Raw genomic sequence first — 26099 nt, forward strand, 5'->3', positions numbered from 1 at the left:
ATGTGCATGGGAAATAAATATAACTTAATTTTACTTTTTTTCACACATAAGTAGAATACAATTAACAAGAAACAGGCAATATTTGTCATCCATACCGCGTAGTACAAATTACAGCATTTTTCAAAAATCATATTTCTCAATATAGCGCATTTTCTACATGTTTATACATGTTTATCAAATCTTTTAATATAATTTTAACCACAGACTGTAATATCGCCTAATCATTTAAGCTCACATTAAATAACGAAAGAAGGGACACAAAAGGATTACGAGAATAAAAAATAGATAACGCTTGAGCCTCTTGCTTGGGTAGTCTATTCTGTGACTGCTCTGTATAGTATTTTAGAGTTAATAGAAACGATATTCTGTAAGGAACCTTTTACATAAAAAGACTGTTTGTTTGTCCGCGACAGGTGTTCAAGGGGGTTACTCCTCGGGTGGTCAGAGGTTAATTATCTTCACTCACTGGAGGAGAACCAGGCATAGTCTAGTAGTTAAGGTGCTCCACTTGCAATCTGCATGTTGCGAGTTCGAATTCCCATCACACCAAACATATCTCGTCTTTCAGTCGTAGAGCGTTATAATGTGACGGTCAATCTCACTATTCGTTAATAAAAGAGTATCCTAAGAGTTGGGAGTAGGTTGAGTGGCTGCATTTCCTCTAGTTTATCACTGTTAAATTAGGAATGGTTACTGTAAGTAGCTTTTATGTACTTTTTGGCGAAATTCACAATAAATCAAACACGTGTGGGAAGGCTAAGCTTTTCCAAAGCTCTCACATAAGATGATCTTGAAATAACCTAATTCATAAAGCTCGCATACAATGATGTTGAAAGGAGATTCCATTCGTCAATCGATTACAAATGCTATTAACTTGGTTCTCATCAACACAGAGAGAATTAACCACTTAAGATCTTTTAGTAGATAAATGAGTAATCGTCCTTCCTCTAAAATTTTTTATTAAGTTTTGTTGTTGTAACTTGTACAAACCAACTAATGGACTAATAGTTGCATGTTCACCTGTCTGTAGGTGAGATCTTTTAATTAAGTACAAAGTGCGACTAACAAACCGAAAGTATTTCATTTCACTTGATTTTTCCAGTTGTATTGTTTAAATAAAAATATAAATAGGTTGAGTTTTATTACTTTGATTGAAATTTCTTTTATAAAAAGAAAAACGGAAATCCGTGTTAAAATAGAAAATTCAAACAACAGGTTAACTTTTGTTTTCCTTGACGGCTTCCGCTTGTGCTAGTAGTAGAACACATAGACGACACCATTTTTCTATCCTTTCTTGTTTTATTTTGGAAACTAAAAGTTTCCAACGGAAACCTTTCTGAATCCGTGACTCGTTTCTTATTTTCGTCTGCGCCATTAGCCGCCTGTGCTCTTTTCTTGCTAGTTGAGCAATTCTGCCGCCAGTACTATATCTTAGGGCTCGCAGGTCGCGGGCAACATTTTCCCTTCGTTTCTCAATAACGGAATTGTCTATTTCTTCAGTAGGTAGGGAAAGCAGTGATCGACGCTTACTTTTGGCAGCTTCTAAATATAAAAGAAAAAAAAAATGAAATAGAAACATATGAAACCAAAGGTATAACTTAAAATTATATGCTTTATATAATACATACATTTAGGACCACAAAGTGTTACAAAATCAGTGAGTGGTTGTGAGAGAAAGGGGGTTGGGAGGAATGTATCCCTTGGAAAGCGTTAGGAGGTTCACATTTTTTTAAAAACCAAAATCATCTTTCATTTATTTTATAGATAAAATAGAGCAAATACTATTACTGGGCTCCAATAAACAGCCTCTCTCATCCCACTAAAAAGTAAACAGTATTTCATACGAAATTTGCTTTTTATTATACTTACATATAGTGGCGTAATTACAAAACGTGTCCTTCTCGCATAAAAGTAACTCACCCCTCTACATTTATGTGTGTGTGTGTATGGGGTTGTCGGGGGGTGGTATCAAGTATCATTGAAAACAAAAACATTTAAAATTATAAAAAATACTTGCAGTGTGCTGACCTTCCCGTTTTTATGGTTCTGAGGCAGAATCCTTTACTTACCTGTCTGATACAAGGGATTCTGAAACAACATTTTAAAGGCTGACTCAACCTGAAAGCTCTACTCATATAATGTAAAAAATGCAGTTCATTAACGTTCTTAATATTCTTTGAAGTGAAAATTATTTTGCTATGTGACTGCACAACAGAAAAATGATATTTATTGACTGAAGGGGCCTCGGATGTCATCTGAAGTAGAAGTGAAATCCAAAACGTAAAAAGAAAATGATGGAAAAGTTATTTAGTACCATTATTGTGCAAAACACAAAGAATACCAGTACATGTGTGTCAAGAGTCCTGATACAGACATATTTGTTACTACCCCATGCTTCGTCAGCCACTTTGAAGGGCTGAACTTTCTCTTTTATGCTAGAAAAAGCCAATCAACGTGCAAACTTGCTCTGAATTATATAAAGTAACATTGTACAGCCTTGATGGGATTGTAGCATTTACCAGACGTGACAGTACTAATGCTTTTAAAGGCACTGACAAAGCTGACCTAAATTTCAGACTTTTCTTGCCAGCGTTGGTGAATCAAGGGACGTACGTATCACCTGGACTGATTAATATTTTTAAGAGTTTACCTCTAACACATTTAATAAAGTGCACACTACTAAAGGGAATGGCTTTTGTTTTCAAATACTTTTACGTAAATGTGATGAAAATGGCAAAATAAGCCCATCGTGTAATGCTGATTTGCCTAACATCCTACCAGCTAACAATGTTTGATCCAATATATCAAAAGATCAAACTATTAGGTGGCAATCTGGAAAAGGGCAAAACACTGTTCTACCTGACCTTCCCAAATCAACAAATGAACATGGCAAGACTGTCACCAATAACAATATTAAGCCTCAATGGAGAGCAGGACCTATAGTACCATTGTCACTAGAACACCATCTTTCAAGATGCAATAGACCAGGGGTGTGCAACAGGCGGCCCGCGGGCCACAACCCGGCCCGCCAAGCCATTTAGTGTGGCCCTAGTTGTTGTAATCTAACCATGTGGCCTGATCTGTAATCCAACGCAAATGGAATATTTTTAAAAGCATCGATCCTACGGGATTCCCAGGCTTCGACTCGACAAACTTCTAAAATTATCTTTGCTAGAGAGGAGCAGGCCGAATTCGATTGGTCGGCCTCCTTAGGGCATGAATAGGTGACGTGCACTAGCACTATTGTCTACGACTCAACGTCATGTCCTGAACCTCGCCTTCGCCCGCTGGCGACAATTTTCCCTAACCTCTGCTGTCCGTCATTCATTATTGGTGAAAATTTTATTACCTTTTACAGTTACTACAAGAGATTGAAGGTAAATTGATTATTATTTAGCATATTGTTGTGACTTTACTGAATTTATTAAAATTTTTGCTTTCAGATGCATCTGATTCTATGTACAGTGTGATCTCGTTATTCGCGGGGGTTACGTTCTTTACCCTCCCGCGAATAGCGAAAAACCGCGAATATTGGACGCAGTTTTAAAACGTATATCTATGCGATTATATACTATATGAAATGCTTCCCAAACACTAATGATACTTATACTCATTGATGCAGTAATAATGTAGCAATATTGCATACTGTTATGTATTTCACTAAATTGTACCATGCGTTACCGGGCTGTGCTTTGCCGTTTGCGTTGTTGGGGAAGCTGAGGCAGTCAGCCAATAGCAGTCCAATCTTGTTTGGTGAAGACGACAATTGATAAAACGGCTTGATTGAGTAAATACAACAGAAATCTCCTCGAAAAGCCCTTTCAGTCTCTGTGACCTACAAAACGCAGTTCGCGCATAACCCGCGAATGGCGAACCGCGAATAGGCGAGGTCACACTGTATTTTGCTATTCTCAATTAATTTAAGTACCGGAAGGCTATGATCGGGATGCCAATTTAGAAACATGTGTTTCTGTCCATAAGAGGTTCCATGTGTAAATAAATTCTATGTTTTTTCTACTTTGCTATTTTCGTGAGAATAATTTTTGTTTTGATTTCAGGGCTAGTAAAATGTCAGCAGTTAAGAAACGAAAAATTGATGATGAGGGAAGGTTATTCAACAGTGAATGGTGCACAAAATATCTTGTTGTCCCACATAATCAAGGTGTTGTCTGCCTCGTCTGTCAAACTACAATTGCAGTCATGAAAGAGTACAATATTAAGCGACATTACGCAACTAAGCACTCCTCCCAGTTTGATGAAATTGTTGGTCACGCACGAAAGGACAAAATTGAACATTTAAAAACATCCATTGAAAAGCAACAAGGTGTTTTTACCACTTTCAAGAAAAATTCAGAACTGGTGACAAAACTGAGTTTTAAGCTTTGTGAATGTATGGCAGAAAAGGAAAGCCTTTCAGTGATGGAGAATTTATTAAAATTGTTTAACAATATTCACAGAATATGCATGTCCAGAGAAAAAATATTTGGTGGAGCAAACTAGCCTTTCCAGCTTTACTGTCTCACACAGGACAAAAGATCTTTCAGAGGACATCAAAGAAACTTTGAAAGAGAGATTGAATTCGTGTGAAGCTTTCAGTCTGGCTTTGGATGAAAGCACTGATATCAATGACACATCCCAACTTGTCATTTTCATCAGAGCTGTTACTGCAGGCTTTGATGTTTTCGAAGAGTTTTTAGATATGGCAAGCCTTTCCTCCACAACCACAGGACAGGATATTTGTGAACAAGTGCTTAAGGTTGTAGAAAAGTTTGAACTGAATCCTTATAAATTATGTGGTGTTACAACAGATGGTGCTCCTTCCATGACAGGTAGGACAAATGGATTCACCAAGAAATTTCTAACTGCAATTGGAGCACAAGACGTAGTTGTAAGCCATTGCATTATTCACCAAGAGAGCTTGTGCACCAAAGTTCTGGATTTTGCAGAAGTCATGAAAAATGTCGTCCAATGCGTAAATTATATTCGAACACGAGGATTAAATCATCGACAATTTAAAACTTTTTTAGATGAGCTGGACAGTGAGTATTCAGATGTTTTGTACTTCTCTGCTGTACGTTGGCTTAGTAGAGCTGCTACTTTGAAGAGATTCTGGAATCTGCGAGAGGAGATTAAGTTCTTCATGGAGAGCAAACGTCAGAATGTGGACTTCTTGAGCAATGAGAACTGGCTGAATGACTTAGCATTCCTCACAGACATTACACAGCATCTGTCTGATTTAAACTTAAAACTACAAGGGAAAAGTCAACTTGTGAATAAGTTGTTTGAGCATATTTGTGCTTTTGAGAAGAAATTGGAACTTTTCCAGGTTCAGTTGAGAAGAGCCATATTGACCCATTTTACATGTCTTGCAACCAGGAAACTGGAATTTCCTAATCTGGATTGCACCAAATATGGAACCAGTGTACAAAAGCTGCGTGATGAGTTTGCAAACAGATTTCCAGATTTCAGACAAACTGAAATTAGATTGAAATTGTTCGCTCAACCTTTTGATTTGGCAGTGGAAGACAGTCCTGATGATTGCCAAATGGAACTCATTGAACTGCAGGCTGACATGGACACTAAAAGGAAATTCTCTGAAAACAGTTTGCTAGACTTTTACAAACTCTGTGTACGTGAAAAGTTTCCCAATTTGTCCCGTCATGCACAAAGAATTGCCTCCCTTTTTGGTAGCACCTACTGCTGTGAGCAATTTTTCTCCAAAATGAAGCTCATCAAAACCAAATGTAGAAGTCAGCTGACTGATGAACATTTGACCAGTCAGTTAAGAGTGGCAACCACTTCTGTCAAAGCTGATATTGACAAGCTCTGCAAGGACTCTAAATTTCAAGTGTCGCACTAAAATGATCACTCATGCAAAAATATAAAATATTATTGCTTGCATTTTGAGAATTTTTTTTAATTTATTGTGCATGTACACGAATAAGCTTGTTTTTTAAGTGGCCCCGCTTGATTGATGAAGTTGGTTATATGGCCCACCGACGAAAAATGTTGCACACCCCTGCAATAGACGAAGATGAAAATCTCTTGCCAGAGGACATTACTCCTTGTGATGAAAATGATGATAGTAATTAATTAATACTTAAAATATGTATTACACATATACTTAAAAATAAGGGTTGAGAAACATGGGCATTTCTTTCTTTATTATCATAATAACATTGTTCATCAAAATTCAGTTTTACTGGAATTAGTCTTAATGAGTAAGGTAGACTTTAGTTAATATAACAACACATAACACTAAAAAAGAACAAACATTATATTATTTTCTAGATGTACATATACAACATTACTCATGAAATGTAAAAAAAAGAGAACTGTTAGTTTAAAGTAGTTATTATTATTATTTTTAGAAATAACGTATACAGAAATTGGTTTGTTTTGAACACGATGGTTATCTGTGCTAGCCGTACCTAATTTAGCAGTGTAAGACTAGAGGGAAGGCAGCTAGTTATCTTCACCCACCGCCAACTCTTGGGCTACTCCCTGAATGTGAGATAGCATATTCTACGAATGTGTATAATAAAATTTAATGTGTAATGATTTTTTTACTTCTTAACTTCATATCTAATATAGAGGTTAGCTCCCTAAAGATAATGATTATATAGTGTACAAAACATTGAATATTCTATATGTTACAGTCATCCAATGTTCATCTTTTATTAGCTGGTAATTTCTGTTCCACCCTGCACTAAAACGTTTTAAAGGAATACTCTAGTTCTGTAATAAAAAAAGCTAATTTCAAGGGGTAATGGTAACATCATTTACCCTATAATTACGATTAAAAAAACAAGCAACTACTATAACTGAGCGATGACATCTTGCACTGTCCAGAAACACATAGAGTATATTTAGGTTTACAATGAAATTAGTGATAAAGTAGAATTATCTCGACTGAAACAACAAGAAGAAAATCGAAATATTTAATAATTTGGTCACTTTTTGGTTTGATATCTTAGCGATGGTTTATTACCTCGTTTTGAGGCTTATTGGGTAGGGAAACAAATGAAAGTAAATAGAAATCATCTTTTAAAGTAAAACTTTTTGTCACTGATTTTTTAACGTGCATATTTGTATTATGCAAATTGAGTACCTTGATAGAGTGTAATCACGGAAAGATGGCGCAACCTGCCTACTAGTTACGAAAAAATAAGTACTGCATGTGTGTATGTGGGGGGGGGTGTTCTCCTATTTTAAAGCTATTATCTCCTATGACTGTACAAAAGCTTATTCTGAATCTTACAAAAAACACATAAGCTAACCTTTTTCTTTTAGTTTTTCGACTATTCGTTGACACACTGGGCCTTTGATTCCATAAATTTCCGATAGAGGCTTGGTAGACTTAATGTCAGTGCGGATCTTACTAGACAAAAAAAGAAAAAAGAATAATACAATGATGAATAAAACATTTATGAAACAGCTCAACTGATTGAAAAAAGATTATGATAAAATAATTCGTGAACTATTTGTAAGTTATAAAATAAATTTTATGATCAGAAAAGTTCGCTAGGGCAACTTTTGTTAAAAATAAAGCTATTTTAAAGATGTAACAAACTACCATTATTACATAAATCCTCTTAGGAACATACAAATTTTGAAAACAAACTAATTAATAAAACTTAAGTTGAAACAACTAAAACGGTTAATTCTTATGTAAATTAGTTATGTTTACAGCGTTCTGACACTTGCTTCTGCTTCTGTTCTTAAAACGAATCTGAACAAAGGCTAAACATTAATATATATATATGTCAATATTTCATTCACGTGGATAGCAAAGTAAAGTATTGGAAGCTGTACGATCCCAAAATGTTGTATGCTATATCGACGTCGATAGAATATCGATCTATTTTCAAACTAGCCATACTGATGAGTGCCTCGCCTAGGAACGTTCTCATATACTACATTAGCTATCTTTCGACCTCACATTGCTGCAGTTATAAGGTACTTGCTTCGAGATTGAATTACATGTCAGTACCCGCAACAGAAAATTGTTCTACGTACAGATGGCGAGAAACACGTTTCACAAGGTAGCCAACGAGGTGAATTTCTTTCACAATAAGACAATAGAACAGTTAATTTGCAATGGACGTTAAGGATACACCCAGTGAACAATGAACGTGTACAGCTTTTTCTTTCCTTCTAGCCTCCAGAGTTTCGATACCCATGGTGGGCAGAGCACAGATAGTCAATTGTTTAGTTTGTGTTTAATTCTAAACAACAACAAACAACAATTTGGCCCAACATGGCCAGATTGTTAAGACGCTCGACTCGCAATAGGAAGGACGCGGGTTCGAATTCCCATTTCACCAATGTTTTGGGGCGTTGTAATTTAACAGTCAATCCCACTATTCGTTGGCAAAAGAGTAGCTCAAGAGTTTGCGGTGAGTGCTGATGACTAGCTGCCTTCTCTCTAGTCTTAAACTGCTAAATTAGGGACGGCTAGCACAAATAACCATTTTATAGATTTTCGCAAAATTCAAAACAAACCAAACTTTCTTTCTATGTTATCAGGTTATCGTGCCTTTTCTGCAGCTAAGCAACAAGTTCATATTTAGAAAATATGGAACAAAACTAACTTCGATTTCATCATTTACATCTTTTTGGGAGAGTTCTATACTGTTTTACCGTCGTGTGTTATTATACTGAAGTCATCTATGGAAACTACTTATTTTTGCAATGGTTAGCGCATATTCTCTGTGAAAGATAACTCTACATTGTTTTGTATGTAGTGGTTACACTATCTCAGTCTTCTTTCCGAATTTCTCCTCATTATATTTCTCGACAGCCTGAGAACATAATGTATTGTCCGTCATTCCTGAGCTGTACAACTTTACAGTTTGCTATGTATAACGTTTAGCTTCTTTCCGGCCTGGCATGGCCGAGCGCGATAAGGCATGCGCTCGTAATCTGAGGGTCGTGGGTTTGCATCCGAGTCGCGCTAAACATGCTTGCCCTCCCAGCCGTGAGGGCGTTATAATGTTACGGTCAATCTCACTTTTCGTTGGTAAAAGAGTAGCCCAAGAGTTGGCGGTGGGTGGTGATGACTAGCTGCCTTCCCTCTAGTCTTACACTACTAAATTAGGGACGGCTAGCACAGATAGCTCTCGAGTAGCTTTGTGCGAATTTCAAAAACAAACAAACAAAGCTTCTTTCCTTCGTCTCAGTCGCGTTAAAAATTCAGTTTCAACATTACATAATATTTTCTGCATTATCCTCCTTTATTGCGGTACACAACGCATTATTTGGCCTGTGTGATAATCAAAGCATCTGCGAATACCACAAAACTTTTGAAGAAGAAGGGTGTGTGTGTGACAGAATGGAGTGGTCTGTAAGGTTCAGTGATTTCAGTCTCATTCACCGTATATGATATGGACTTAGATTTGTTTGGTTTTTGAATTTCGCGCAAAGCTACACGAGGGCTATCTGGGACAGTTGTCCCTAATTGACCAGTGTAAGGCAAGAGAATAGTAGGATTGACCGCCACATTATAAAGTCCTCATGGCTGAAAGCGCGAGCATGTTTCGTGTGATGGGGATTCGAACCCACAACCCTCAGGTTACGAGTCGAGTGCCCTAACCATCTTCTCATTAACTGACCTTAGGTATTGAATTGACCATGAAAAGATTACTTTCAATGGTCGAGACTTTACTAATACTCTGAGCTCAACATTTAACATCTTTGTGATCGTATTGAACAATGATGTGTTATAAATTGTAATGATGTAATCATTCATTTACATTTCAGATCACGAAACAGTTGAACAGGAGTCTGATTGGCTTAAGAATGAACGACTAGAGTTATTTAATATTATCGTGTAACAGTAGTTTTGTTCTTCTTTTTTGTCATAGCTAAAGTTACAAGAGAATAATCAGATCCTCATACCATATTTAAAAAGATATGTAAAACAAACTTTATATTAATTATTTTTATCTCTCGCACAAGTTCAACGAAGTATCTGAAACTTAATGCTTTAAAAATTAAATTAATGTATACATTAGTTTACTCTATTGGAGAGCAAACCCTCCAATAAACCTTTCAATTGTATACAAGATATTAACGAGTTACGTAACTTCCTTATCCTATTGCTTTCTAAGGTTATAAATATTATAATGTTATAAATAGTTTTGTATAGTATAGTATGTCTTGACCACAAATATCGTGTCAAGTATAAGTTTGTGATTATAAACTTTTCACATGGACAGCCCTCGCTTAAATTAAAATAATATGTTTAAGGGAAAGTTTGTGGTATAGATTTTAAATTGTACAATGTGATGCTGTAAAAATGTTTTTGTTGGTGTTTCATACTTAAACACCCTATTTATGCCTTTTACTAAAAATGAAAGGTCACAGAATAAAAAATTTAGAAACATTCGAATACAAAGTTTGTTTTATGGTATGAGCAAAACAAAAGCTACTATAAGAGCTATCTGCGCTAGCTATCCCTAATTTTGGGCCGGTCAACATTACCATCGCCAACTTTTTGGTTACTTTTATCAGATATAATAGTGTGGATTGAGCGTCACTCTTGTAATATGAGCACGGTCTCAAAATGGGGAGTGTAATTTGGGAAGGAAAGGTTAACGAACAGTGAACCCGTGTGAACAGAACGTAGATAACCTTCTGTGTAGCTCTGTTCTAAAACAAAAACAAGAAAGTTTCCATCATTTAAGATACATAGGGAAAAAACAATCAAAATATGGTGGAAACCATAAACCAAATAGTTATGCCAATGCTGATTTGTTACTCATCGTTTTTATTTTGACGTTTTTTAACTCGAATGCAGTGACATGTCTTACAGGAATATAGATTTGTAATATAGAAAGTTAATTTTCAGTACGACTGACTTTCAAAAGGTGGCACTATCATCGTTATAATTAACGGAGTTTACTTGTTTTCGAGATAGGTAGTGAACTAGTCGTTGAGTTAGTTAGCTATTTTGATAACAGTTCATGATATTTTATATCATTGTCCAGTAAGATCACAAAGACGTTAAAAAGTTGAGTGTTAGCAAAGTCTCGATCCTTGAAAGAGATGTCCTTTTTTGAACTATCATGAACTGATATGTTCTCTTAAACATGTTAAATAGTTTCAGTTAACTTTCTGTGAATTTTTCATCGTAATCCAAAATAAACGTCAAAAACACATAAAAGAAGTTAACTTGTTTACGTTAGTTAACGTAACTTATAAAGTAGGACTACAGCAAGTTACGATAGTGTACAAATGTTCAAAATGTCGAAAGTTTTTTTGTCTTCTTTTGTTGGAATATAGTTTTCTGCAATTATGAGAAAAAAACTAGCTTATACTTTGCAAAAATTGCAGGTTTTAAGGTAAAAATATTTCAAGTTTAATTCAATTTCTCCTATGAGCATTCAAGGTAAATGCATCCAGTACATTATTAAGCACAAACTCGCTTACGTGTCTTTTTTAGTCCTAGGAACGAATTGAAATGTTCCTTTTCTGAACTATTATAAACTGATATGTTCCCTGTTTAAACACGCTAAATAGTTTCAATTCACTTTCTGAGAATTTTTTTATTCTGGTCTAATACAATCGTTAAAACCACTTATCAACTACTTTGACATATACATACACTTCTGTTTGTCAGTTGGCATACAAATATAACTTATATTTATAAGTTGACATATACACACACCCCTTCTATTTATTAGTTAACATATAAATATACCTCTTATATTTTCAGTTGACGTATACATACACCCCTTTTATTTATTAGTTAACACATAAATACATACACCCCTTCTGTTCATTAGTTGATTTATAAATATACCTTTTATATTTATTAGTTGACGTATACATACACCCCTTTTATTTATTAGTTAACATATAAATACATACACCCCTTCTGTTTATTAGTTGACATATAAATACATACACCCCTTCTGTTTATTAGTTGACATATACATACACCCTTATATTTATTAGTTAACATATAAACACATGCACCTCTTCTATTTTCTCAGTGACAATTATCATTATTTATAACCCTTTTGATGACTAAGCAGTATGCTGAGATTCAAGAATTCCAATTGATTTTCCGCCAGGTGGCGATAAAAGAACTACGCGAACTAGTATTTTAACAAAGGCGATTTATTGTATTATTAATAAAAGGTCTGATGAACGAGTGCAATTGTTTATCTCATCGTTTCGGTCAATGGTTAACTGCAGGGACAGATTAAGGGTCAGAGGAGCCTTATACTAGACCTATTAAGATCGCAACTAAAGATTAAGGTAAAAACAAAACTAAAACTAGTAGCCACCAAAGTGCTGGTAAGTACATGTAGTTTTATCTCGTAGAGAATGAATTTCTTGTGAATACTTTTTAATAATAAAAATAAAAGCAGGCACGACTTAAACTTTCAAGCACTACTACACTGACCTCCGAGCCTGTTTGGCTACGTAAGTGAGAAAAGAAGTGACATAATTCAGGCTTGGTTCGCGATGGTATTTCTGGTCCTGGAAGTAGCCATGCTCTGCACCTTAATCAACAAAATAATAACAAAATATTAGTATAAACCTTAAGAGATGAAACCAAACGGACGCATCGCCAACAACAAAAACAGTAGCGAAATATTAAGATATGTAACTATATGGTACGTTCGTGCCAACAATAACAAAATATTAACGTAAAACAAAAAACTAAGGAATCTAGTAATAAATCGACAGATTAATGTAAATCAGAATGTTTTACCCAGATATGTTTACTGGTCTCCATTACCACTACTCATTTTATGACTTGCCTATAATAGGGGGCGTAAACTGGCGGAATGGCTTCAATGACAGTCTGTCCGTTGTAGGTAAGTTGAACGGCTGGCTGAACCAGTTACTACGTCGAATATCTTTAAGTGTGGGACGCTTCTCGGGATCAGGATTTAGCATTCGTCGAATAATATCACGGCAAGCTGTATAAATGTATAACTAACTTTCTCGTAAACTTGAATAAAAAGAGGATAAAACGTACATTTCGAGTTAAAAGTTTCCTACTTTTAGATAAGTTTGATATTAAAGTTCGTGAAGTCTTGTTTCGCTGTGCAGTATTTAGGTTAATTTCAATATCCAACACTGAAAAGATTCGTTAAATTGTCATCGTTTATAAGTATTTCAAATTAACTTCTAGATTCGATATTTGGGCCCGGCATGGCCAGGTGGTTAAGGCACTCGATTTGTAACCTGAGGGTGGTGGGTTCGAAGTCCCGTGACACCAGACATTTTCATCCTCTCAGCCGTGGGGACATTATAATGTGACAGTGAATCTCACTATTCGTTGCTAAGAAAAATAGCCCAAGAGTTGACGGTGAGTGGTGATGACTAGCTGCCTTCCCTCCAGTCTTACACTACTAAATTAGTTACGGTCAGCGCAGATAGTCCTCGTGTAGCTTTGCGCGAAATTCAAACCAAATCATTTGATATTTTATTATTTCCACGAATTCACATCAATCTAACTGAATAATTCTCTATCATTTCTATAAAATTTTGCTTGTTTATACTTCAATTTTCAGACAAAATTCTCGAAAAACAAAACACAAACTACGAGTCAAATATCACCTTTGGTTACTTTCTTGGTAAATATAACTTTCAGAGAAACGGCTTCCAGAAATTCTTGTGGGTCCTGTCGAGTCGTGAAAGGCAGTCTCCCACAGACCATTGCGTACAGACAAACACCTGAAAAATGTCATTTTGAAAAGGATTAAATGTTAATTGAATGTTTTATTTTAGAACGAAATTTCGTAATAAACTGCTAAACCTTGACTTTTAACATCATCGGTCCTCGTGTTTACTGCTGAGCAAAGAAAGGCTATGGAAAGAAACAAGAAAATTTTGTTTCATGAGAACCATAGAAATTTACTAATCAGAAACAAAGTGTAGAGAGTTGATGAATACTTTTCAGCTAACTTGTGTTCTCGATCAACTATTAATCTAATAATAGCGAGAAACCAGCGTTTATAGATCTTAGAATGGCTATCTGTGCTCTATCCCTAACATGTATCGAAACCTGATTTCTAGTTTTGTAAGTCCATAAACATGTCCTTGTGCCGTTGTGGTGGTGAGGCTCATATATTTAATAAAGACGCCACAACAAGCTGTGTATATAACCACATTTTTATTTGTTGGTTACTTACACAGCTTCCGCACCCACTGTTGAATAGACAAAGATAAGAGCGATGTATTCAAAAGCTCTAAAAATTACTATTCGTCATTCAGAACTACAGCGTATAAAACTAATTATCCCGCATTAAACGGACAGTTAAATGGTTTCTTATAAAGTAAATAACGTTAATGTAACGTCTTGTAAGTGTCACGTTACATTATGGAAATGTTTGTCATAAAAAATGATGCTTAAAATATCTATGAAGTGATGATTTTGATTTGTATTGAATCGATTCACTTTAGGTGGCATGTCAATTTTGTTTATGGCACCAAATAAGAAGTACAAATTAAATAGCATTTTTACCATTTCTTTATATATACGAGTTTCTAATTTCTAATCAGAATGCTTTTAAGAATTTTTAACGAAAAAGACTTTGTTTATCTGCTATTAATCTGCTTATCAATTTGCCTATTTATCTGTCTACTTTCCACATAATGTCCAGGATAGCCAGATGGTTAAGGCGCTTGACTCGCAATCTGAGAGTCCTGGGTTTGACTCTTTGTTCCATGAATCTTGCTCGCCCTTTCAGTCGTGAGGTATTATAATGTTACTGTCAGTCTCACTATTCGTTGGAAAAAGATTTGCCCAAGAGTTGGCGGTGGGTGGTATTGATTAGCTGCCTTTCTTCTAGTCTTACACTGCTAAATCAGGGACGGCTAACTTTGGGCGAAATTCAAACCAAATGACCTTTGCATATAGTGCGCTTTGTGGGTGAGTTTGTTAGCAACTCAATTAACTTATCATAACACGAAGTCCCCCCGCTAGTACAGCGGTATGTCTACAGATTCCCAACGCTAACATCAGCGGTTCGATTCCCCTCGATAGGCTCAGCAAATAACCCGCTGTGTTTTGCTATAAGAAAACACACACTCATAACAATAATATTTTTACTGTTGTTTAGGTATTTTGAAAAATCAAAAATGAAAAAAGAAAATTTAGTTGAAGGAATTCGTCTTTAAAATAACCCGCTGTGTTTTGCTATAAGAAAACACACACTCATAACAATAATATTTTTACTGTTGTTTAGGTATTTTGAAAAATCAAAAATGAAAAAAGAAAATTTAGTTGAAGGAATTCGTCTTTACATATTATTATATTGTATTACATATTATTATATTATATTGTATTACATATTATTATATTATATTGTATTACATATTATTATATTTCTGTAGAACTGTTAAGCAAAAAAAATCTAATATGTATGAATCTATTTCCTTTATCCAGTAGCAGTAATATTAAACGTAAAAGTATACCCAGACTCCAAATGTCAGCCTGGAATCCGTCATATTCCTGCTGGTTCAGTACTTCTGGTGCTGTATAAACATAACTTCCACGGTGCTCGCGGAGTCGATGAAGATCTCCTCCTACCGCAGCAAATCCGAAGTCTAAAAGAAAATAAATATAACTTTGGGGCCGTCCACATATTTCGTAAAAAGAAGGTGGGATACTAACTTGAGCGTTGCTCCATGTTACAGGAGGGGTGGGTTTGTTGTCTTTAAACGATAAGTAAAATATAAAAATAATAATCACCTTAAAAATCATATATTAGACGAGAAATATGCTACTATTTTCAATTTGTATGAATGACAGTTGTATTACATGTGTTTAACATCACGTTTGAATTGCATTTTACACTGGCAGGTCTAAAGATGTGGGTGGAGAGCATAGCCTAATGCAGCTAGGAATCAAGAGAACTGTTGTAAGTGATTGGATATTATGGAAAGGAGTCATGCGTCACCATCAGTTCCAATGGCAATCGTTAATAACATTGAATCGGGTATACATGCGCCTCACGTTATGTATTGCTCGCACACAAAAACCGTAAGCACTGGCTAAAATTAATATTATGTTTATTTGGCACACTGACGCAACATTACCAAATTTTGTCCAATTGGAACCCTCAGTTATAATTTTATAATAAACCTCATGTTTTACCCGCACCGCATTTTGATTATCAAAATTCTCGAAATAAATGCACGTTTCTTCAGCTCAGTAGGCTAATAAAACCAGAAAGGCAGTCCAAAATAAAATACTCCGAAATTCATAATAAAATTCACTTCCTTTACGACTACAATTAGCGCAGACAGCCCTTGAGTAACTTTACACGAAATTCAAAACAATACTACTACAATTAATGATTTGCAGGGCCATACAGCTGACCAAGTACGAGTATGCTGCTTTAGTCTATAAGAATTTATATAGAATAACATTTGAAAATGACAAAAATATACAGAAATCAAAATGTTAATCGAGCCATACTTAAAGAGAATGACCAAATATACGTAATTGTTATTTTTGTAAAATGCTAGAAATAGGATAGGCATTCCTCATACTATATTGCTACCAGATGATAATTAAATTTTAGAAAATATGTTTATAAAGCATTTATTTAGATACAATTTTGAGAATAAAAATTAATCCTTATTTCCTGGCCAGCATCCACCTTGTTTGTGTATTAAAATAAATTATTCACTGCACAAACGAAATTAAAAGTCTTTCATAACCAAACTCTCAGGATGTCAGACAACATTATAGCTGCGTGTGAGCCAACAAGTCCACTGGTAGAGTTATCATAGACTTTCAAACACATATACTCTGTCACTCTCGCTCAGGAGATGGCATCAGGCACAGTTCGACTTCTACAAACCTTTTTTGCCATGTGTCACGGAGTTATTAAAACACGCGAATGTGGTATTAATACACTTAATAAAATATGTTTTACAACTGTATTGTGTATTTACAGTATAACATTTTTAAACGGCTCATTATTTAGATAATATATAACGAAGGTCGCTTTTTTGTTTTAGTTATTCATTTTGATAACAAACTCGAAGTTGTAACATGGTTTGTAGACTACTGCTGTTAGGCCTGAAACTGAAGAAGAATAAGCATTTTGTACCTTTAATCCACAATTATTGTTGTTTCCTCCTCGGTGCTTAATTTAAAGAAAGCTGAGTTGCAGGTTTTCTCTCTGTAATATATCCCTATTAACTTTATTACGAATGTAAGTAGTGTTAAGTACTTATGGTGAAAATATATGGCAGGGCTCCGGCGCTGTAATGTTTAACATACACTACTGGATGCTATAGCCTTTTTTTAATGTTAAATAAGTATACGCTGCATTAAGAACAATACTGTTAGAAATAACAATGTTGATATCTGTTAGTATATTCTATTATATACAAAGCTATCATTAATATTTCACGAAACTACATTGTTATAATAGAAGTCTCTAACACGAGTGTAAAATGATATAGAATTATATTATAATGACGAGCTGGAGTACTATTCCTCTGGATAGAAGTTATGTAAATTCATGAATAACGAGAGAATATCTCAGGACATATAAAGTTACTTTTTTTATATGTAATTGTAAAAACACAAACACGCTTATAACTGCAAAACAGAAAACGTGAAACTGCAAGTTTGCATGTATCTCCGCAAGGACCCAAGAAATATTTATGTCTAATTTGGTTAAAGTTTTGTCTACAAAAACCGCAAAATGCATAATCGAAAATTTGTATTTCTTCATAAACTCAATGAACTTCCATAACATATATATTTATCGAAAACGAGTGTTGTCATACGACATGCCTGTCAATCACAATACTTATGCAGTACAGAACGATCATATGGTCGTTTCTAGAAATCGATTATTAACACTGCGCCTTTCAGTTTGGGATTACTAGTGTGAGTATAGTGATGGAGTATATTTGGTTTTGTAATTGAGAAGGCTAATGGTGGCTGGTGTGTTAATATGTGCTGCACAAGGGAGAGCGAGGGGTTAACTTTGTATTAAAACGACGTGACGATATGTATAAGTCTCCTTTCGCTATTGTTTCCTTTTTATGTCTGAGATAAATAGTTTAGGACTCGTTATTTTATAAGAATAAACAATACGTTCACGAACAGCCACTTTAATCATTTAATTAGAATGTGACACATAAAACTTGCTTCACTAAAATCTTTAGGGTGATTTAGGCTTAATATTTTTGTTATTGATTCTTAGCAAGTTTAATGGTTTATTTCTCGACTTTAAGGCCTAAAATAAGTAGTGTTTGTTTGTTTGTTTTTTCAATTTCGCGCAAAGCTAAACAAGGGCTATCTGCGCTAGCCGTCCCTAATTTAGAAGTGTAAGGCTAGAGGGAAGGCAGCTAGTCATCATCACCCACCGCTAACTCTTGGGCTACTCTTTTACCAACGAATAGTGGGACTGACTATCACATTATAACATCCACACGGCTGAAAGGGCAAGCATGTTTGGTGTGACGAGGATTCGAAACCTCGCCTCTCGGGTTACGAGTCGAGCGCCTTAACCACATGGCCACGCCGGGCCAATAAGTAATGATATGGCTGACCCATACAACATATTTTCTTTCGTCGAAACAAGCCTTTATAACCTTATTCAACTAAGTTTGGTTGTTTTCAGTGGCGGATTTAAAGTTATATGGTTCCAGGGGCTAATCATTTTTGTGGGCCCTACATTCCATGTAATTTAGCATAGAATGAGATTATCAATGGGTCCCTATTAAGAGTATGGGCCCTGGGGCCTAGCCCTTATCTAAATACGCCACTTGTTGTTTTATCTTAAAACACATGCGTATACCTCCAAGCTTGATGTTTTCGTTTTCATCTACGAAGATGTTGTCTAATTTAATGTCCCTGTGGCATACACCCTGACAGTGACAAGCGTCTGTGGCGTCCACCAGCTGCCGAAAAATCCGACGTGCTTCTATTTCCGTTAGAAACTTCTGACTGTTGACATAATTTCGGAGGTCTCCACGATCCATGTATTCAAATATGATGAAATAGGCATTCCGTGTTTCAATGGCTTCAAGGGCCTGTATCTTGATAAGACGAGCAAAAAATAAGTTTCATGATTCTTAAATATAAAAATCACGATTTATCTCCTCATACAACTCTTTCTATTTCACATAAACTGTAGTTTAACTTATCAGAAGGCGTAAACACACAAGAAAAATGTAAACCTAATACCCGAATAACTATCCAATTTAAAATGCACACACATATATATATATAGAGACTTTTTCTTCCATTTACGAAATCCTTTGGAAACGATCAGAAACGGAAAAAAATGACTTTTTTTTTTAAGATAATGTTGACTTAAAACTTTCATAACTTACAAAGGCCACCCAGTTAGCATTTCCATTCTAATACTATAATCAGTGAACAAACGAGAACGTTAAACGATATTTTTAATTTCAAAGGGCTTCAATTAATCATTGAACTGAGGCAGGCCCGGCACGGCCAGGTAGTTAGAGCGCTTGACTCGTAATGTGAGGGTCGTGGGTTTGAATCCCCCATTACACCAAACATGCCTGCCCTTTCAGCCGTGGAGACGTTATAATGTGAAGATCAATCCCATTATTCGTTAATAATAGAGTAGCACAAGAGTTGTCGATGGATGCTGACGATCAGCTAGTTACCTTCCCTCTAGTCTCATACTGCTAAATTAAGGACGACTAGCGCAGATAGCCCTCGTGTATCTTTGCGTGAAATTCAAAACAGGCAATCAACTGATGCGTATTTTATCTTGTACACTAGATCTGGTTTGTAAGTATTTGGCTGTAACAACTATCCTTAGACACCGATTTCTAGAAAGACAAAAATATGAGTTCCTTAGCTCTCAAAACAACAACAACTACATTAGATCACCTGTTAAAACAATTCCAAATACTGACTGGGTAATAATGCCAAATATTTCAAGACTCATTTTCAACAAACTAATAACACAAACGTCCATTGAATTTACACTAGAAAACTTAAAAGGTTAGTGGTCGAATGAGAATGCTGTAATTTCAGTTTCTTCGATTATTTTTATATGACAATAGCTGTTGTCTAAAGATGTGGCTTGAAACTTTGTAAGTTTTGACTTATGAGTCTTGGTAAATTCTAAATTATTTCTTATTATGTTACTTATGGTACCAGGAGGTAAGCTCGGCTCCAGTATAAAAGTATTTTGGGTTGAAAGATTCTCTTTCGTAACAACAGGCATTATTTACAGTATAAGGGAGTGAGTTCCTTGGATTGGACTGGTGTTTTGTTGCAATCATATGGTTCTAAGTAAGTATTTTTTTCTACTCTCATGGAAAGCATTAAAGTCTGTCTTCTTTGACATATCCTTTGGCTTCATATAATTTAATAATCTCGCTGTACTATGAAAACTACTCCAGGGAAAAAAATTGTTTATATCGCTAACATATAAATTTGCATATGGCGGCATTGTAGTGTTGAATGGTAGAGAAGTTTCCGCAAGACAAATATGTAAGCGTTGATCATATCACACGTGGCGCTAGCGTATTATATTAAGATATAAAAATCGTGGGAATGAAATACGCAAGTCACTAGTATTGTTGTTAAGCGCAAAAAGTATACAAAGAAATATCTGCGCTCTAGCCACTGCAGGTATACAAACCAGAGTTTGTGCGTTATGAGCCCTCAGTTTTACCGCTGAGCCACTGGAAGGCTCTTGAATAATGCGACCCCTTATATCAACCATACTTTACACAGGATTTCTAAAACATTATAGAATTGACTCTTGAAATAGGTTTCGTGACCTGCGATAGGCAGACACTATTTATTTTATATTTTGTGCTTAAAATTGCATAAATATAATTAAGTAATTTGTTTAAAGTTATTCCCTTTATTGGGAATAGGGGGCTAAAACTGTGATTTGGTGGGGCTATCTTTCTCTCTTACACACATTAGTGATAAAGTCGTAATAGCACGGTTTTCAACGATTATTAATGTCCATCCCTGAAACCGCTTTCAAAATGCAATGTCACCTGCCACTGGTCCACCGCTAGAAACTCGGTTTCGATACCTGTGGTGGGCAGAGCATAGATAGCCCACTGTATAGCTTTGTGCTTAATTCCAATCAATCAACAGATTTAGAAAAGCCTGGCGTAAACCATCATAACCATGTTTGTAATGGGTTTTATCATAAATGGAATTACTTTTTAAACCTTAATAATCATATTTAAATAGATCATAAACGAAAATGAAATTTAGAATATTGGCGAGATACGACAGAATATCTGTAAATTAAAAACGTACTTTGCAGTTTAGAACTGCATGGCCAAAAGCTGCCTGTCGGTGCTGCCATCTAGCCTATCAGTTCAAGACTAAGAGCAAATAGTCCCTCGTGATGACGAGAAACCCACTTGAAGTAAAAATGTATCTCAGGACGGCTGGTATGGGCTTTAATACCTTTACCAAAACTGAGCAGAGAACAATGTTTCGACCCTCTCAGGTCATCTTTGTTAACCTGAAGATGATCTAAGAAAGTCGAAACGTTGTTCTCTGTTTTATTTTGGTTAGTGTTAATACCCATACCAGCCGTCCTGAGATGCAAGGAGTTCCTGTGTTGTTGCTCGCTAATACCTGAAACAAGTACACAAGTTAGTGCCCTGGGACGAACTAGAAAGTTGTATATATAGGTATATTTTGTGTTACATCAGCCGTCTGTGCTACAATTTTAACTTAAATATATAATGTAAGAAGTTATGCCACACCATATTTCATAAAACAGGTTATAAGAGTTTCAAATAATATCAGGCAGGCGGTAGCACATCCTAACTAGGTATGGCTTGGATTGTTCATCGATATGGTATTTTATATATCTCCTCAGTAAGCCATCAGAATTTTATAATACTATACAATGTATCTTTTTACAACAATATCTATATAATGACTGAGTCATAAGTTCTGTGAATGTATGTAAATATCACAGTAAAATGTCTGAATTTTTCGTTCTTCTTCTTGGTTTTATTATATGATAACTGAAAAACCAAAAGTATGGTGTCAACCAATCACACTGAGGTGATATGGTTTCAAATAAAGTATCCACTTTTCTATGTGTTGTTAATAATTAGTAGTAATCTTTAAAAAATCATAATTCTACTGTAAACGATTGTAACATTACTTCTTGAAGTTAGCGTGATGTTCAAAAAATACAAGTATAGGGTGAAAGAGGAATTATCAGCCAATACTAAACAAACAATAAATATCATAGTTAGAACCTCATGGTATTTATAACTTGGTTTTAAATACAACCTTCCTATGTATATTGAAACATTACATTAAGTAAAAACAAATAATTTTTTTCACAAAAGGAAGTAAATGTAAGGATGGCTAATATCACTCATTCAAAACAATACAAAGAAGATAGTAAGAATATCACAGGCACACAGTGTAATAGAATGTTAGCAGACAGGAACAGGATAATAAAACTCAACTACGATTGAATATATATCTATCTATATACTGCTATATGTTAATTCTTGCCTGTACAAATGCCATCCCGACCATCTTGTTTACATTGTTGTGAACGATTGATATTAGTCATTCATACATTTACTTACTATTTTAAAAGTTTTTTTTCTTTTCTTTATGATAAAATGTTAAAGTATAGGCATGCGATGTTTCACAACAAGCTGAGAAGTAGAGAATCATGTCCCAATAATGAATATTTTGAACCTTATAAATGAAACAATTTCGAGAATTGGGACTAGAGAGAACATGCCGATCAATATCTTAAGACTTCTTAAAACATTAGGCTTTCTACTGTGGCTTCTGTGGGGAATCGAACCTCAGATTTTAGCGTGGTAAGTTCGTAGAGTCACCGTTGTGAGAACGATGAATAAGAAAATAAAAAATCACACCACTAAGCTAGTCTTTTCTTTGTTTTTACCAGAAGTATAAATTCATTGTCATTTGTTTGTTTGTTTTGAATTTCGCGTAAAGCTGCTCGAGGGCTATCTGCGCTAGCCGTCCCTAATTTAGCAGTGTAAGACTATAGGGAAGGCAGCTAGTTAACACCACCCACTGCCAACTCTTTTACCAAGGAATAGTGGGATTGACCGTCACATCATAACGCCCCACACGGCTGAAATGGCAAACATGTTTGGTGTGACGGGGATTCGAATCCGCTCCCCTCAGAATGCGAGTCGAACGCCTTAACCCACCTGGCCATGCCGGGCCTGATTCATTGTCGTAAAACATTAATTTATTGAACATTGAAATATGTTGTACAAACATCAAATGATACATATGAGTTCCCCTTAATGTGTTAGTTTGTTTGAAATTGAGCACAATGCAATACAATAGACTACCTGTGCTCTACCTACTATAGTTTCGAAACCCGGATTGTATTTTAAATCCGAAAACGTACCGCTGCGCCAATGGGGACCCCTAGTGTGAGTTACTCAAAACTAAACCTTAACAATAAAATATATTATATTTCAAATATACATTATTTCGTTAACATCCTAGCCAGAAAACGTTTCGTGGTTTTAAAGCTTTCCTTTTAAGCAGTTTCTGATTTTAGTTAAAATATTGTTAAATTATCATGGTTATAGTGTTACTTGTGTGTGCATAACTATAGCACAGTGTTAACAATGTCATAACATGGGGGGTAAATTTTTTGATATTTGTTTATCTTAGGCATACACATATCTCTTCCTGAACTTCCACTACTTATCGTAATATGTTTAGGCACGAATGGCCTAAACTATAAGCCATAACAACGTAGATAGATCCACAAGGAGTTAAAATCCTACTTGTATTATTATCGCTTTCAAACTATCTGTTAAAACACTTAAATAAAGCTTTTTCCCTCATCTTACTTGTGTATTTCAATACTAGCTTGAGTAACCGCACCCTGAACGGAAGTTATGTGAATTTATGATTTATGAAAAGTTATCTTAGGACAGGAAAAGTTGCTTCATTTATATGTAATTGTAAAAATCGCTCATAAAAACTGTAAAACAACAAATGTGAAAATTTTCATGTATCTCCGCATGGATCGAACAAATCTCCATGCTACCTTTGACCATGATTTATCCATCCGCATGGATCCAACAAACCTCCATGCTACCTTTGACCATGATTTATCCATAGGAAATGAAGTACTGGTAAAAACACCCATAAGAAAACAAAAACAAACTGAAAATACGTGTAAACCCCCATTAACCTCTATACGAATTTTTGTGAAGCTCCATCCACAGCCTGCGAAGTAGTTACATGAGACAGTAGAGAGTACTATTATATTTATATATATTAAAATTTCATACAACAGAGAGAATACCGTACTACTATATTTATATTGATTGAAATTTCATAATACGTTCAGTTACATGGACATACAACAGAGAGATGACAGTACTACTATATTTATATAGATTAAAACTTCATAATTTGTTCAGTTACATGAACATACATCAGACAGTAGAGAGTATTATTATATTTATATACATTGAAAGTGTCTTTTAAAACACTGAAATATAGATTTTCTCACATCCTATTTGTGTTTTAATATTAAAATTTCATACGTGTAAAGAACGTTTTTTTTAGAAACAAGTAATGAAAGATTCTCTTTTCTAAAAGTGTTAAAAGACAATTCCAGAAAGGAGTTTAATTATCAGTTTGCTGAAAGTTTCCTTTCAATATTGCTCCAATAACTTCTATGAGCATTTTACTTTTTCGAGTGTGTAGTCCTTCTAAATTGTTCTAAACAGTAGTTTTACTTAATTTATGTAATATTAATCACACTGGTAACACCTCCTCGTTATTCAAGTGATTATCTTGTTTTCACATGAAATCGAGGCATAACTATTCATTTTTAATTCGATAAAATTGTCATTTCGTTAAATAAACTTATTGTTTGAAAGAAATTGAGTATCGCATTCTTCATGTAACTTTTAATGTAATTAAAATTATAACAAATGATTCCATGAAAAATTTATTGCACATTGCCATATCGAGGAATATTATTTTACTGAGCGCCAAGGGCCAAGCAGTTAGGTTTAAAATAGTTCAAAAAGATTTATTTGTTATCTTGAACTTCGCGTAAAGCTAGTCGAGGGTTAACTGTGCTAAACGTCCCTAATTTAACAGTAATAGATTAGACAAAAGGCAGTCAGTCAACATCACCAACCGCTAACTCTTGAACTACTCTTTTACGAACAAATAGGGTGATTGAGTACCATGCCATAACGTTCCTGCGGCTGAAAAAAGGCGAATATGTCGTGACGGGGATTCGGCAACCTAGGCCTGCAGTTTGCGTGTCGAGTACCCTAACCACCAGACCTGTTCAGAATGATTCAAATATAACTCTTAACTAGTTTTGAATTACTGACTATAGAAAGTAGAACTCACCGCTAAAATATTTCTGCTCGATTCATCGAACAAAACAGGATTTGTTATCACTTTTACACTGAAATTATCTGGTAAGCTAATTACAACTAGACCACGCCCAGCCCTGTGATATAAATAAAAAATAATGTGTGAAGTTCTGAAAACTACTTGACAAAAATAGTTTTAACTGACAACGCTAGCGTATGTTTGGCATTACTATTACAATGAAGTAAGAACTGTTTTGTTAAAATCTAGCAAGAATGATTATGTAATCGGAACTTCACCACATACTTATAGAAAAAGTATTCCAAAACCGATTGCAGAAACAAATAAGTATAAAATCATGGATGAAAACACCAGATATGTCTTTAAAAAAAGCCCTCCAGTATGTTTGCGGACTCACACCACTGAAAACCAGATTTTGATACCTGTGGTGAGCAGAGCACAAATAACCTATTGTAGAGTTTTGTACTTAATTCTTAAAGCAAACAAACAACAAAAGCTCGTTTAAAGATAAATATAACACAAACTTACCACTGACTGATGGTGGACCGTCTCTAACGCCTTTATTTCATTTTGCAAACAATTTTCAAAATAATCTTTAGGAAGGGTCAACTTATTAAAAATTTTGACTGCTATATTTAGATCCTTAGATCCTGGATTTTTTAGCTTTCCTCTTTTAGTAACAGAATAGAATCCTCGATAAATTTCTGGCCCAATGGTGTATCCTTTTCGTAATAATAGATGTGTGCTT

General features: G+C 35.1%; 1 protein-coding gene across 1 annotated transcript; it reads right to left on the reverse strand.

Annotated features, from left to right (window-relative positions):
* LOC143239425 (serine/threonine-protein kinase SIK2-like) lies at positions 1 to 25468 on the reverse strand. Its single transcript, XM_076480458.1, has 8 exons — positions 25367 to 25468; positions 18795 to 19035; positions 15442 to 15573; positions 13582 to 13698; positions 12777 to 12938; positions 12416 to 12515; positions 7281 to 7381; positions 1 to 1542 (listed from the first exon to the last, which is right to left on the reverse strand). The coding sequence occupies exons 2-8, from the start codon at positions 18976 to 18978 to the stop codon at positions 1217 to 1219; spliced, it is 1122 nt and encodes a 373-aa protein (XP_076336573.1). The 5' UTR covers positions 18979 to 19035; positions 25367 to 25468; the 3' UTR covers positions 1 to 1216.
* Positions 25469 to 26099: the final 631 nt, after the last annotated feature.

The sequence above is a fragment of the Tachypleus tridentatus genome, chromosome 13 (assembly GCF_004210375.1).
Source record: "Tachypleus tridentatus isolate NWPU-2018 chromosome 13, ASM421037v1, whole genome shotgun sequence".
Classification (NCBI taxonomy): domain Eukaryota; kingdom Metazoa; phylum Arthropoda; class Merostomata; order Xiphosura; family Limulidae; genus Tachypleus; species Tachypleus tridentatus.